General features: G+C 42.9%; 1 protein-coding gene across 1 annotated transcript in view; it reads right to left on the bottom strand.

Annotated features, from left to right (window-relative positions):
- Positions 1-7,953: 7,953 nt before the first annotated feature.
- The window catches only part of RB195_013773 (uncharacterized protein), a gene marked incomplete at both ends in the record, with an annotated part of 44,204 nt that continues 35,547 nt past the window's right edge, over positions 7,954-16,610 (bottom strand). Inside the window, 15 exons of the mRNA XM_013451113.2 lie at positions 7,954-8,008; positions 8,533-8,660; positions 8,754-8,856; positions 8,922-9,035; positions 9,131-9,265; positions 9,347-9,473; positions 10,609-13,079; positions 13,133-13,281; positions 13,430-13,534; positions 13,852-14,014; positions 14,415-14,557; positions 15,414-15,513; positions 15,570-15,763; positions 15,824-16,051; positions 16,422-16,567. Coding sequence (XP_013306567.2) covers positions 7,954-8,008; positions 8,533-8,660; positions 8,754-8,856; positions 8,922-9,035; positions 9,131-9,265; positions 9,347-9,473; positions 10,609-13,079; positions 13,133-13,281; positions 13,430-13,534; positions 13,852-14,014; positions 14,415-14,557; positions 15,414-15,513; positions 15,570-15,763; positions 15,824-16,051; positions 16,422-16,567 — 4,361 coding nt within the window. The remainder of the gene's footprint in view (positions 8,009-8,532; positions 8,661-8,753; positions 8,857-8,921; positions 9,036-9,130; positions 9,266-9,346; positions 9,474-10,608; positions 13,080-13,132; positions 13,282-13,429; positions 13,535-13,851; positions 14,015-14,414; positions 14,558-15,413; positions 15,514-15,569; positions 15,764-15,823; positions 16,052-16,421; positions 16,568-16,610) is intronic.

The raw sequence follows: 16,610 nt of genomic DNA, 5'->3' as shown, positions 1-16,610 counted from the left end.
GTGTTGCAAATTAAAATTAAAATTGTAAACAATTGTTGGAAAATCACTTTCATTTGAAGGAAAAAGTTTGTAGAGTCACAAGAAAAAAATGAAGTGAGAAGCTGAGCTTGCCCCTGAAAATTAAATCCACGAGCCCACATCCAGTATGTCTGGAGAAGAAGCGAAAAGTTCTCGGAAACGAAGCTATCGGCGATTTCTTTCTCCAACCGCACTATCCAACATTATTTATTGGTTGGTTTGGTCGCTTCGACAGAACTTCGCTGCCGGACTTAATCGTTTGCTGTAGAAATATTTCCAGTGTTAAAACGAATGGAAACAAATTTTCCCCGCATGATGCTTTGCTACGCGAACAGTTTCTGCTAGATAGCAATCTATCCAGCCAAGATGCATTTTTCCGTTCGAGTGTGTTTGTGCAACTGAAGAATTTCATCGGATGGGGGATCAGAAACTTTTAAAAGATTGGAAAAAAAATGTAAGAAAGCAGCGTTAGGTCAGCAGTGAAAAGAACCCGCATAGTTGAAACGTGAGGCACACTGTGGTTACTCTCAACTCGACAAAAATGAGTGAAACGCCGGTGCGTCATGCAGTCATGTGGAAACTTGGTGCTGATTATTTTTGAACGAAGTGAAAGGATAGCATGAATTCGCGAATGTGCTATAGATTCAAAATCTCAAAATCTAGAAGCGGAGCCGATGGGATATTCGAAGCGATGAGGAGCTTCTAAGACCAGCAGAACAGGACCAACCTTGGAAAACAGAAAATGTCGTCAAAGTCTTCTCCACAAACTTTTGGAGAGAAGAGTATCCATTGGCTGCCGCACTGAATCATCCAGAGAATGGATTTCTTTGTAATGCTAATTATGATCACACAGAGACACGCATCGTCAATGATTCACTCAGATGACCAGGGACAAATGAAAAATGGCTGGAATTCAAAGAGTTCAACGCGTGCATCATAGCTGGAAAGAGGAGGAAAGCGGCTTTAGATTCCTCGCGGCCCTTGCGCTCACAAAACTTCTACCCAGAAAATCCCATTCTAATAGAGTTCCGCAGCGGGAAAAACTGCTCGTCCTCGCTGTAAGATCTTCTAAGAGCTTAATGGTAATGCTCGACGGAGATGAAAATAGTTGAATGAAAGAGGATGAAAAGAGCTGCACCACCTTGAGAATGGGGAAACGAAAGCAATGAAAAAAACGAAAGCTGAACATCGCCCATCCGCGATTCCTGCACAGACCCATAGAAGGCACCTCCAGCACTCCTCTTCGCTGTGTTTCTACTGTGACTTTCGTAAAGAATAAGTAACTGTCAACAAATGAATTATTACAATATTTTTAAATTGCACTTGACTAAGGAGAAGGGGAAGGTGATTCCGCCCATTTTTCCTAATTGCCGTGAAAAACGGCCGGAAGATACGGCTTCGAGCATTCCGGCGCGCTATTTTCCACAACGAGTTCGATTGGAGCGCGCCAGCCGTGTGCACGCGCCCTATCTCCCGGGTCATTTTTACGCCAATTAGCAAGAAATGGACGGAATCACCCCACTTTCAATAGTCTCCCACTCCGTATACGAATACTCCACCTGAAATCCGTACCACCTCGGAATCGTGGAGTGATGCCTTTAAGAGAACTTTAAGAGAGAGGAAGTTTCTTCTCAGGAATACAAATAGTTGCTCTCAGCTGGAATCTAAATTTTCAAAATAGAACAAAATCGAGTTTATTCGATTGAAGAAGTAGGTAATTGCCTCCAAAACGTACTATTACAGCTTGAAATAAAAGAAAAATACTTCATTTAGTGGAGTTCTAGCAAATAGATTCCAGCGAGAACGTTTATTTCTGGATAACGACGACATGCTCAGTGCAACAGCTGACCGATCAGGTAAGATTGTGATCATGCGAGATTCCAAGGTACAAAATAGCACTAGTGACGGGAACGAATGAATAATTTCCAAAGTATCTGAGAACACGACAGTTCGTTTACGAGAAAACCGAAAGAATTCTAGAATTATTGATCAATGAACATATCGCTTAAACACAACAGTAAACACTTCAAACGATAGCAGATGTGAATGACATTCTGTTAAAGTTGGCGGCGCAAAATAATTCGAAAAAACGTATCATGTCAAAACAAAAAGTCGGAGCAAAATCACGGAGTAAATTTTACGGGACGAAAAGATTCTGAACGCAAAACCGCTTTCTCACACGCATAGTTCAGAGAAGCGCCGTTTTTTCAGAAAAGAAAAAAGCAGGAAAAAATCGACTGAGAAACAGATTACCTTCAGTCCAATCGATAAGGATGCCCATACTCAACGAGAACGAATATTCCCGTAATAATAGTCCGCAACCGAGTGATCCACCAACGAGTCAGGGATTTCTTGTCCATAGTTGATTCCGTGACTGGCTATCCAAAAGATCATGCTGCAACCTGTGATGTCTTCTCCAGAGAGCATTGCATTTTTCCGTTAAAAATTAAAAGATTAAAAACTAAAACAAAATAAAACAGTACATGCAGAGAGAATGAAGAATGAGCGGAAAAGCAGAGTTGTTGTCTTTAATAACTTTATTCCGCTTAATTTATCCTCGATAGTGTGAAATGCGAATTTAGTATGCGGCGTTAACTGTAAAGTAAGAAAAAATTACCGAGAAAAAATTGTCATTACAGTGCTAGATGCACATACGTATGAAGGATAAAGGATAAAGTTTTTGGCGTTAATCAATCCGCTTGGGATGCGCCCCCACGTTCACTTCAATTCAGAATATACGTATGTATGAATACTTATTTATTGTGTCTCAGCTATGAAAACGCCGAGGCTAAAATCTTTGGATGCCATGAAGCCTGGAGGACGATAAGATTATCACACTTTGATTAATTTATGTGCATACTAATCAGTTTCTGGAACGAGATGGAGAGGTGAAGGCGAAGCTCGTCGCAGAAGGGCTTCGAGGAGCAAATCGACATCAGATTGCTCGGCCGTTCCATAATGACACAATCAAGGCTAGAAATTCAAAGAAATTCATGTTTCACGTGGGACACTCACATTTTTCGGCTACGAAAAAAATTCCGCTCCGCTATTCAGAAGAAATTTGCACACACCTATACAAAAAACGAGCTCCTCTATAATGGATTGTGTCAAAATATATCGTAAAGAGATATTCGGGTAAATTTCTGGATCTAAAAAATCACAAAACTATTAAAGCAGGTGCAAAAAGGAATACAAAAAAAGAGCAAGACTTCTTAAACAGAGAAATCACTTTTCCGTTAATGCACCTGGAAAACTTCTAAAAAATCAACTTCATCTACTCATCTCAATGTATCCTATAGGTTCCTATTTCTAAACAATCCAGAAGATAAGAAAATATTTTTCAACAAATCGTTCTCTTCTCTTTTTACACAATTTAGAAATGTTAGATGAACTTGAACAGTTATCAAATCTGAGTGAGGAGACTTAACTGAGACATCCTAGAACCTTCCTTGAGATTACAGGGAAAAATTCAGCTCATCTTTTCTTGAACTCACTTGAACATAGAATGAAGCGTGTTTGACCGCCCGAGTTCGAATTTCGTCCGTGAACGGAGTCGATTGGGGAGCTGCTGCCAACAAAACGACCGCCTATAATAAATTAACGTCGGCTCAGCCCAATCTTTTCGAGTAATATTTCAAAAATCATAAAAAAAAGGCTTCGATTAGTTTTTGTCACTTCAAAGTTGTGGTGTAATTAGAGGAAAAAAGAACAAAAGAAATAATCAACACACACCGAAAGGTGAGAAAACATTCGTCCAAAATAAGGCTCTAGAACAGACGAAAGTAAAAATTGTTTGTCCTTCGTCAAAAGGAAATTCAAGGTAAATTGAAATGTTTTTGTGAGCTGGGTTGTTCACTTTTTAAAAAGTGAAAAAATACATAAAAATGTGATGAATGTACAAACTTATGACAAACGAAACCTTTTGAGATAATCTCCATTAGGTCGTAGTGAAATGATCACTCATGATCACATTCTTAGAAATCGGCAACTTGAAGAATAATTCAGGAAAAGAGGACCAAGACAGTGAGAAAAGCTAGAGACAAGGATGGCCAAGCTTTTCATTGATCAAAAGAACTGAATCCAACTTTGATACTTTTTGAACGAGGCATAACATCCCCAGGTAAACACACTAGTGTTGAAGTTCTTCAGAACTGCAAAAAAAATTTACAAGCACTCCTTTCTGATTTATGATTTGAAGAAACGAATACTGACTTGCTTGGATACTTAGATAGCTCATCTTCACTGAACACGCGCACTCAGCATCTTCACCACTCGTTCCCTCCTCTCCCCATCGTTATTCAAGATGTCCTCAAGTTTCTCAAGCCTCCTGAGTGACGGTGAAGAGCCTTATTCAGCGAAGCGCTCACCTGGTCCTTTCATTTTTTGCAGCGAACACATCGGTCGATCTCGTCAAAGGTGCTTAATATCTTTTGGAACCTACTCAATGTACGTTAGGCTGGGTGTCGAAGACGGGTATTTTCTCTTAAGTCAGAGCTACGAAGACAGGCTTAGTGTTGTGTGTCCAGGTAAAACATCAGAAAACATCTATCAAGGGCTCTATGAATAGTAAGTAGCCTCCTAGACGCGATAGAGATGCCTGCAAAACAAAGGCTTGAGAGGGATCTTTCATCAACGTGCCCTTTGTTTCTTTCTTTTTTTTTAAGGAACTTCATTATCTGTCGTAATGCAAACAGGTTCGAGGGCACAGTATCGCCGTGTCGTACACCTTTTTCAGTGGGAATGCGAGGGATTGAAAAGCTGCATCAAATTGGTACATTACATCAAATTGGTACATTACATTACCCACAGAAATTGGTTAATACCCTCACATATGCGCTGTCAAAGTCTCACAATTGACGAGAGTTGGGACAAGACAGGGTAGGCGATTTTCCCGACACATTCCCTTCATGACCAAAAAAGTGTTGGTTGGGTCTATTCAACACGATCTGTACGTGATCCACGCAGCTGAGCCCTGGCGGAATCTAGCTCATTCTTGAGGTTTGGCTTTACCCAGCCGTCTAGATACGCGCATGAAGAGGATCTTCGTGAACACGTTGTATAAGACCCTCAGCAGCACGCAGTTCCTAAGGCCCACATTCGGTTTCGGTTACATTTATCTTGGATACGAACAGTTCGTGATGTCTTCACGTGTTCAGAGATCCTTTCTTCCAAAAGATGGGACGATTTCTTGAGGATTCTCGGGATTCGATCGAAGTTTTTGTTGCGGAGTTTAGAAAGTTCAACAGAGGCTCTCTATCCTCTCGTGGTCCGAGGAGACTTCCTTCTTTTTAGCCGACAACAGGTGTGCTTTTCCACGTTGTGCTTGTGTCGTATTTTGCGCACGAATATCGCACGAACATCAGAACCACTACAAAAGGACAACACTACTGAGACTTCAGGTAGACCCACCTCAGGTCAGTGAATTTATGATTAATTTCTGCACGGATCGTGCCATTAAACCCATGATCCCAATGTCCACCGAATATATTCTTTTTTCATGAAATTCCCATTAAAAAAAAGGGCGAGTAGAAGGTAACAGCCTGGCGAGGTGATTGCCGTTTTCATTGCGGTAATCTAGGCCAAATCTTCGGACCCTGCATTCCTCTTCGGTATCCTTTCCCAGTTTTGCGCTGGAGTCTAGAACAACGAATTTGTAGAGAAACACTTCGGTGCTCATCAGTCCCTTCAGCTCCTCATAAAACCCGTCCAGTTCGGATTCATCAGCTACTGATGTTGGTGAGTAGCAGTTGATGATGCTGATGGGTTTTTGGCGCAGAATGCTAATGCGAAGAATGACCAGAGTGACAAGATATCGTAGAATCGACGAGGTAGGTGGGTGCTCTACAAAACAAACACCTTCTACGTGATCTACAAACACTTCCTTTGTAGCCCTGAACAAGTGCACATTAGAGAGGAAAATTACTTTTAAATAATTGACTTCGGTGCTTTGGGATAGGCTCCACAAACTAGCGCTGAATCAAGAGAAAAAAACTCGATTCGGACGACTTATATTTGATATGATATCAGATAACTTTTTTTCTTTTGTGTGATTGTTATAACACTTCTTTTACAATTTTTCTTGGACTATTACCGATGAAAAACTGGAGAAACTCGAAAACACCAAGAAAACTCTTTCGTCCAGCCAGTAAGAAGATCTGCTGAAATTATACGATCGATAGGAAGTTCGAATCCCCCCAGTGCAAACCAACTCCTTCATCTCTTCGTGGTCGATGCATTGGTAACATAATTGTATATTAAGATGAAAACACTGACTTAACACATCGCCTAACAACCGTAGGTCATTGTAAAGCTGCACGAACCTTCAAAAACCTCAAACGAGGTCCTGCTTGAATGCGAACGCGTAGGCCTAGACCCCATAGGGATTGATCAACACTTGTACTTCATCATTTTATTTCGTATTGATCACTCCAATGTTTAGAATGCGACTGTTCGATTTGTTGGTTCTATGACGAATATTGCACATCACTTCGGCAAAGTTTTTATTTTAGTCCGAGTGCTCTCATCATCCCTGTCCGCCACTCCCATCTCCGGTGTGCGTTTGATTGCGTTCTCAAAATCTCTTCACACTCAAAACCCTCTTATGGACAGAATTACGTTTGCCGCGGGTTTTGCTGCACTATTTATTCCATATAGTCGGGTCAAAACGACATGAAGCACGGACAGTTGCGCACCGCGCAGCTTGGAACGCAGCCGCTTACGCAACCGTCCGTGCTTCATGTCGTATTGACCAAACTGTATTTATATAGTTCCCTTTATTACACAAAAACTGTTTAAAAAGGAGGGTAATGCGTCAGCAAGCGCCAGGAGGAAAATCTGATACTCAGCATGGTTACAAATACAGGATTGTACGCCCAATTTAGCCGTGGCTGGGACAACTAGGACAAATCAAACTCGATCAACATTTTACTCTACTTTACTCAACTTAACTTCTAGCTTTAACTTCTAGCTTTAACTATTCAAATTTTTCTCTTTGGTACCTTCAAGTGCGCGATACATGCAGAAGCCTTGGTGCGGCGTCTCAATGTACCTTAAAAACCGTAATGAATTGCGTATGCACATTGGAACAAGCGTTTAAATTTGTTTTATTGTCATAACCCGTAGCATAACAATAACAACCAATCAATTAGACGTATGTACAGAAAATAAAACGAGTTGTGAAAAGGCAACTTGTTTTTAACGATCACAAAATGACTGAAAACTGACTGGCAGTCAACTTGTAGACGTTATGCCAAAGAAATGAGCAATATTCATGCCGCAGTTATCCACAAACACAAAGGATCTTGGACTCTGTAAACAAGCATCCATGCAACAGCTACGGGACAACCGCTCCAGCATGAACGATCCGAACAGCGTCGATCGCGTCGATCGATACATCGATTGAGTGTCGAGTCAATCCATCGACATATAGGTGAGTTTAAGCATTAGTTGTCATGCTTGTGAGTATTAGCCGGTCACTTATATTGGATTAGTATCGATGGAGACCTACGTATGTACATGGTAAATAGTTAAGCGTAGGCACCGATACCTATTTTTGCCTGGGAGGTGCGGATACGCCTTCAATTGAAGCATTAGAGACGGAGAAAACTGCGCAAACGGAGCCGAAAAATCGCATGCGTTGCGTCAACGCGTCGCGATCACACAGGCAAACATAAGTGACGGCGACTAAATATAATGACGATAGTGATGTAGAATAATCACAAATTAACGTATGTATAAGTACCAGATGTAAAGATCATTATAGGAGTTCCTGATACAAATTCAGAGCACTTTCAACACTACGACTGCTTCTCGAAACTTTAAATGCAGTCATTAAACGCCGAGGATAACCATGCCATTGGACGATGGTACATCCACGATGATTCTTGATGTTACGACAAAGTTCAGATCATCTTCGCTAGGTGTTAGGTGTTATCGTTAGATTACCACTGCTTTTCGTGGACTTCGGAATGATCCTCGAGGAATACGAGACCTAAAGTGAAAAAAAATTAGATCATCTTTAAGTTTATACAACGCTCAGGTTCATAGGAGTCCTGAAATGATTGTGCTCGTTGGCAACTCGTTCTATTTTGACGAGTTTTGTTGATGCAGCCGGTGAAATGACAACCTGCTTCTAACAAGCAAATTATAGAACCCTGACAGTTTCTTATTGAAAACAGAGGCGTTCGAACACAGACGTCACGCCTTTTCCCTCTTATAAACGATGAAATTCACCTTATACTATATAGTTGAAGTGTTACCCTATTATCGTACGTTTCTCCCCTCATCTTTATTTCTTTCTTCTTTCTTTATTGGTTCTTTATTGGTTCTTTATTGATTCTTTATTGGTTCTTTATTGGCTCAGTACGTAAAAAAGCTTTCTTTACGGCCTTTTTCAGTTTGATTCCCTCTTTTTCCTGGCTACTATCGTTGCATACAAAGCATTTCCTATAATTTGTTACCCAATCGGTAACTGCAAAGCTCCCAAAAGTGGTGTCTTTTTCTTCAGGAGCATACCTCTGGAATGGACTCGCAGCGAAATGCATTGGCGAACCGATTTCACCTGCCGCTGAGAAGTCCAATGACACCAGTGACGTCTCACTTCCAAAAGAACGGAGGTCGAGATTAGAAAGGGTAGCTTTTACCTAAAATTTGGTCAGAGTGAATGAACAAAACTGAGGATACTCTCATAACAAATAAATAAAGAAAGAAAAACGTCTTGCAAACCCATCTCCTACCTGCATTCTCTTCATAACCAAATCATTTGAGGACGGGATTCTTGTGATTGGGAATTGTGGTCGCGGTCGTGGTGGCTGTGAGGTGAACACACGCTGCCGTAACCTGTAAAAAAAAATCCAAGTTGAATCTACGGACTTCCTCAACCAAAGGGGGCGATCTGGCCTCACCGTGCCAGTTGAATTCTCTCGTCACGGCAGATAATGTAGTCAGTCCTTACGAGACCGTCCTCACTATCCTCAATCTCTTGCTCCAAAAGTTCGAATTCAGCCAGTTCTTCTTGCCTGAATTAGGATACAGCACGGATACACGGTGCAATTACATGAACTGTGGGATAACGGGATGAAAATCCACGAAGCCTGGATCAAATGCAACCCACTCCAGCAATGATGCGTTCAGCTCTTCAACCGTCACATCGCTAACCACTAGATTCTCCAGCTTCTCTTCAATAATATCGAAATGATTGTCCGCAAACAAACTACAATTGTGCACCTCAGGCGATGATCGAGGTGACCTGAAAATGGCGATGCCAGGGCACGGAGCTGATTGAGCGATAGAGATGGGTCATGTGATATGTGATGTCATGTGATGATACCTGGATCGATCCAGCTCCTCACTTGACGATCTGCTAACGTATCCGACATCGGTGTCGGATGATCCTCTCGATTCTTTTCCATACTTTGTCGACTTGAATTGGACTAAACCCTCATACAGAGAACTGCCTGAAAATTAAATCCATTTCCGTATAGATTTATGTGTGATAATAGTTGCATTCAGTGGTTCTAAAATAAGGATTTTTGATTGTTGTTCGATGATGAAATGTGTTGAAAGATAAGATAACAACTAATACAAGTTTTAGTTTAATCGTAAATTTTTTGAAACTCTCCCAGCTTTTCATAAACTGAAAATGTTTTTTTGCTGTGATTAATGGCACTTTTATTATTGTAAGATAAGTGAATTACGTCGTAGACCTCGCTATTTGAGTGAATATAAACAGAAAACATGGGTCCCGGCATGGAGGATGTAGGAACCACTTATTCGATATTAAAAACAACGAAACAGTTCGGGAACTATTTGAAACATGGAGTTCGGAGTATGCACTGCGAGTATGAGCCCCACTCAATTCTATCCAATCGTCTTTGAAAACGCCCTGGGACTCCGTCTGCTCCTGCGAGGAACGTTCAAATACGGGGCACATCGTGCACACTGCGGTCCCCTCACTAGCCCACTCAATGCTTTCACTTGAATAGGCCGATAAGGAGACCTCTTTGATTTTTGAGCGCTCGCCCACGGACGATTTTAATGATGATTGGAGGGGATTGACTGAGGCAACGTCATCTACACCCTAAATTGCATATTCTCCTACAGGTTTCTCAGAAACGTCAAAACTATTTGAAATATGGAGTTCGGAGTATGCACTGCGAGTATGAGCGAGTTACCTTTAAGTTGTCCTACGACCGTTACACTTCCGCTTCAGTAATTCACGCTCTACTTCTGACACGTACTCTCTTAGCCAATGCGTTACCTCAACCGAACGCCCGTTTTGGTTCTCAGGGGAACGTAACGTACCAGCAGTGACAAATGTCTTGATCAATCTGATCCATCATCCCTAGTAATTTAGCAAGGGCTACGACTCCAGGATGCTATGCACCTAACTATCTCATTTCTTGCCTTATAAAATCGAAATGCGAACCTGTATGAAAATTTTTCGCTACCGCACACCACTGAAAATTCGCAAGGAGACAAATCTCAATAAAACTTAAAAGGAAGAATAGCTACAAATAATAAATGTTGGACATAATTAATAGATTCAAGAAAGATATTTTCATGAGAAAGGAAAAAAAACCTTTAACCAACCGTGACTCTTCTTCCTTTTCTTCCCATTCTCATCGCTTTTCTCCGTCGTCGATACGGCGAAGGCGGATCGTCCACTGTAGATCAGCGCCACCAAATCGGCAGTGTTGAACAGGCTAACAGGGCTGCTATCGAATCGTTGAGTCATTTTGCACAACTCCTCGTAGATCACATTCTCCGTATCCAACTCGACCTTAGTTACGTTAAGATCGCTGAGATATTTTAAGCCGACAATCACTTCATCGACATCGATAGTTGGACTACTGAAGCGATCCTTCATCATTGCTGCCGTGTCCTTCCAGTTATTCGATTGAGTAGGCGTTAATTTCGGTCTGTAGACCATTTCTTCGAAGATCAGCCAGAGATAATTAGTGCCCGTTAATTGTAGATCCTGATTTGTACATAAAAATAACGAATTTATCTCCAGTTTATTAGAAGAAAGTGTCGCGGACGATTGTGCTGCAATCACAAATGGTGCAGTAACGCTTAGCACATCCGCACTGACATTACCATTCACTAATGTCACGCCTAGTGTGGTAATTTGCATTCGCGTTACACAGCAAGATCCAGAACAGTGTACGGACCAAGCGGTGAGCTTCACATCAACACAATTCTCGAGGTGCGAGTGGTTATTTATCCACTTCGCATCCACCTCAACATCTCGTACACCTTGGATCGTGCCTCTGAGCACTGCTGCTCGTCTGCAGGCGAAAGCGAGTTTGTTGATATTCTTCACGTCCATGCTTGACTGCAGGGAACTGCAGCAAATCGAGAGCACTCCACTCAAACCCGAACTTGTACACGAGCCCGACAAATTGGCGGCGTCAGCCTTTGCCAAAAATTCGCCGCACGATTCGAGGTCACCGTTCACCACCAGCTCCGAGCAATCAATCGCCACAGTTTTTATGTTCTTCACCTTTGCCATAGAGAAATGCATAGTGTCGCGGGCATAAATTTCCAAAAGTTTCAAATTTGCCACTTGTCCAGAAATGGAAACTCGTGTACTCTCAATGCTTACTTCACTCTCAGGAGCCGTTCCTATAATTGGACCACGAATTTGAAGATCACATGTGTCAGATTTTTTAGAAACCAATAGAAGCTTGTTCTCGACGAAAACTGTTCCCTCGATGAGCATCTTTTCGCAAGAGACCGCAGTGACGTCATGATCTTCGCATGGTTTCAGTCTCAGCAAAGAATCTTTCTCCACAATCACGTTACGACAAAATATCTCATTTGTACGGAAAATTTGGTAGACATTGAAGCAAAGATTTGAGCCGTCCGCTGATATCAGGCGACTGTCCAAGCTGCCTTGTCCTGCTACAGTAACTCGTTTGAATGTTTCGGCGACCCTTATCCGACTACATCTCAGTAGTCCGTCCAAAACGATCAGTAAATGATTGGCAGCTCCGTTTACGACAAGCGTATTTATGTTAATATCGGCCTTATCCGTGACTTTGAACACTACCGTGCCAGGATTGGTGTGATCACCACCGAGTAGAACCTCGAGACGATCTAATTCCATTGCCGCATTGATTGCGACAGAATTCTGAGCAGCACAACCGACGGCAAACTCTTTGACTTCGTCGCAAATGTTAGTGGATATGATGAGATCGCTTCTTGCCGAAAATGAGAGTTTCTTCTCGTTGATGAGCTTATGGACATCGTTCAGAGCCATGTCCAACTTATTCGCATAAAGATCGAATCCTTTCTTTGCTTTGATGGATCCGCTAAGTTTCGTCCATTCCTTCGTGGCCGACAACAGTTTTATGGAATTTTTCGACTCCATAAGTCCATCATCATTATGGAAGTTATCCAAACGTATATCCATCGTGTCTACGGCAAAAATTCTGTTCCTATTTTCCAGCACACCGTCTCCAGTAATGTTCAGCACATTACAGGCTAATGTACCCTCATTCAGGAACACTTCCTCGACGACAATGTGACAATTTTTCACGTGATTCTGTTTATGCTCGCAATTTGTCAGTCTACCCTTATGAACCAGTGCTCCGGCTAAAATATGCACGTCTTCGGCTTGGAATCGGATTTGACCTTGATGGTAGAATGTGGACGCACAGATGATTCCTTCCGCTCTCGGATCGCTGCCCATCGATAGCAACGAGCAGTTCTTTCCTGTTGTCAGTGCGCCAGCCGATACGAGAATATTAAAGTCAACCGCTGGTGTCGCCGAAACTATGCCGCGTAGTCTCACCAAGGAATCCGGTGAGAATTCTACAGCTAGGAATGGTGCGATGATCGCGTGCGCATTTAGGCGCCCGTCGAGTATGAACGCTGGGAATGAATGAGGTGTGGTTGGTGTTGTGTTAAAGAAAGAGCTATTTCCTTTAAGTGTCAACGGTGATACTAGGATATCCATCTGACCAGTGACGATTAGTTGTGATTCATCCATGTATGGCAGATACACTTCAACTTCGTTAGCTTTTAGGTAACCATCGTATTGACAACGTCGAAGGCATCTGAATCGGGTAGCGGAGTGAAATGGCGGGGGTGCTCGCGTAATTTCACGTACCTCATGTCCAGCTTACTGCAAACGATTCGTCCGGCAAAACAACCCACAGAATCACGATGGATATGCATTTCAAGCGTTTGCTTCACGAACAACGTACCATCTTCAGACTGTTCCATGCATCCCACAATGATGTGACAGTCCTTTTCAACCTGAAACGAAAATGCTGCTGGTAAACATTAGATAAAGTTCTATTCCGGCACTTTTATTAGACCTAGAAGAGTATTCGTCCAAGTTTGAGACCCAGAAATTCGTCTATTGTTTATTTTAAAAAGCAACAGAGAAATATTTGCAGCTAACCTGCCACAAGGCATCATTTCGGAAGGAGCCCACCGTTAGGTTGGCGCTAGTGAATACGGCCGCCTTTCCGGTGGAGGTCGTGATGAGGTCGTGACGTACGTAAATCTAAAAATTGCATAGGTTAATCACCTCTCCTTAGTTTAGACAGAATCGAATCGAGTCAGTCCCCTAATAAAGTGAAAATACATTCTAATACCGCATTCTAATACCGCATACTTGAAAAACAAAATCAAAAATCTAAAAAAAAAGGAAATTCCCTGGTCTAAACAGAAATTTCCCTGATCTAAATACTGTTTGTACAGAAAACGCTAATCTGGAGTAGTGAACTTGAGTAAGTTCAAATCTGTATCCGAAAAAACCGAATACTCGTTCGTTCAACTTATCGACTACTCAGAAACTCTTGAACCAAATCCATAACTCACATTCATGCTGTCGGCAATCCAGGTTCCACCTAAGGTGCAATGCAATTCACACGCCAACTTCAGTGTATGGCATTCAAGTTTGGAACAATGAAAGAAATGGGCGGAGTCTTTCAGTTGAAGATCACAGGTCTCGGTGATATTACAGAATCCATGACACATTAGCCTGGAATAGTGATTAAAGGCATCACCCCACGAATCTGAGGTGGTGCAGATTTCAGGTGGAGTATTCGTGTACGGGATGGGAGACTATGGAGAGGGGGGTAATTCCGTCCATATCTTCCTAATTGCCGTAAAAAACGGCCCCGAAGATGCGGCGCCGCGCAAGACTGGCGCGCTCCACTCGAACTCCCTGTGGAAAATAGTGCGCCAAAACACTTGAAGCCGTATCTTCCGGGCCGTTTTTTACAGCAATTAGGATGAAATGGACAGAATCACCCACCTCTCCGTAGTCTCCCATCCCGTATACAAACACTTCACCTTAAATCCGTACCACCTCAGATTCGTGGACTGATGCCTTTAACAGAGCACTGGGGTAATTGGTCCAAAAAAGAATAACGCCTTACCCTAATGCTCCTATTGTAGCCGATTCTTCAATGAAAAGTTTAGCCGTGGCACCTATAGTCAATTTGGATTCGACCAGCGCCCAACAAGTGCCAATCTGCCATGATCCGTCAACTACGCAAGCGCATCCGGATACCATTTCCATCTAGATGATTATTGTTTTGAGAGGCAGAAGGCATGCAGGAGAGAAGTATTTCTGGCGAATCTACACTCCACAGTGTTATGTGGAAAAGATAGGGGTCTCGGCAACCTCCTATTGGGTATAGCTGCATTGGCCCCACCTGACAAACATTACATCCCTTAAAGGCAACGTATCACGGAATAGACGTGGTGAAGGAACCTCAGGGAGAATATAGAGTTCGGGTTGAAGATTGCGGAAACGAGCCTAGGTCCGCTCATCCCCCTACTCCTCGTAAAAAAAAAACAACTTAAAAGACGGGTTCTTTCCTAAGAAATCAGTTCCCACGCGCCACCTTTGTCCAGTCGAGTCAAAACGATATGAATCACGAGCGTAGTTGTAGTGCATTTGCGTACGTGCTCAAAAAGGCGCTACGGGGGTGGCAGTTGGGACCGAGGTGGGACCGTCGGTGGACTGCAGCGATAGGAGGTGCCAGCAAGGGTTTCACCGCGCTTCTAACCGCTACGCCCCACCGAGGGCGTCCACGAGCGAGCGGTCGAGAAGCAATCAGGTCTCCTCAATCGTCTCTTCAAGTAAAACTAAATGAGTAGACTGCTGAGTGGATCGTAGCCTGCGCAAAGTTGCGCCTTCTAACGTACTTCGTAGGAACTAAATGCGGTTTTTAGGATTGCTGTGGGGGTTTAACGGAGCCACGCTCGTTTCCATGATCCACCACATGCACTCTGCGTTTTCCCTGAGGTTCCCGTACCAATTTCGTGGTACGCTGCCTTTAACAGCATGAAAAACCGCTGTGCGCACAAGATGAATAGTCGTTTCCTTGTCCGCACACCGCTTCATACTCGATGCAACCCGTACAGCTCACCTTTTCCGTCTCAACGTACGAATGTGATCCAAACTGGACATCTTCGCGTGCATCCAGCACAAAATTCTCTCCAACTGTCCATATTCCATCGCAAGAATATCTGAGCGGGCAATTGTGACAGTTTTATCCACGATACCACTGGCAACGTGAACTAACCTTCCACAGTTCAGTCGTCCAAACAGCTCTAAAGCTACTATCGCATCCGCCGTGGTAGTCACCGCCATTCCAGCGGTTAGAACTAAGGACGTGAACTTCACCTGACCGCAGATCGTGACCGCGGCCAAAGCGTCCAGCTCCACATACGTGCTACTCCAGATCGAATCTGCTTCCACCGTCGCCGATCCGCCCACCTGTGAAAGAATCGAATTAGGCGGAAAACTCGTCCAAAAGCAACATACTGCATTGTTAACCTTAATGTGCAACTCTCTGGCGTTGAATTGAGCGCAGTCGTCACAGTTCTTGTTGATTATGGCACGGATGGCCTTCGCCTGGATTGATCCACGTCGCCAATCGTGGACAGCGAGTAGAGCGTTAATTAGGGTGATCCTTTCACGAACACGATTCAGGGTAGACTGTTCACGTTTTTCACGGTATTGTTTGATGGCGGCTTGTCGTAGCGTGAGAGTATTTGAGCGGACCTTTAAGAAAGACCTCAACAATATGGATTACATGCAGCAACAGAAAACTGAAATCTTCAAGACGTTCTTGCAAAAGGAAATGACTGCGACGCATTCTTGCAAAAGGAAATTCTGGAATTGTTTACGAGATCAACAATTACTACATTTATCCTTGTGATAGATCAGAAGATCTGTGTGGAATTTAAATTTCTCTCCAATCAATTCCTAATTTAAATGCTAACAGCAAAGAGCTGAATTTTGTGAGTAATTTTCTTCCATGGAGAAGATACCCCAAACCATAAAGGTAATGAGAGGAGAAGAAAGTTATGATTGTTTTTTTTCCTTCCTCTCCTGGAAACAGCTGCACTCGCGGAGCAGAGAACCCACTAACCTTATCATTTACATCGACGCCTTTTTCTATCAGATTGGCGACGGCGTCCGCGTTTTGTGAGCTGATCGCGGAGTGCAGGCTATTTGAGCTCGGTGAGCATTCAACTTGATTTCGGACTCCACGGATCTGTTTTAGTGCATCATATCCTGAAATCCAGGCGATTCTCTGCATCATTATCGATGGATGAAC

This window comes from Necator americanus, chromosome V (assembly GCF_031761385.1).
Source record: "Necator americanus strain Aroian chromosome V, whole genome shotgun sequence".
NCBI classification, from domain to species: Eukaryota; Metazoa; Nematoda; class Chromadorea; order Rhabditida; family Ancylostomatidae; genus Necator; species Necator americanus.
Note: the sequence above shows the minus strand (reverse complement) of the source record. Positions and strands in the feature narration are given on the sequence as shown.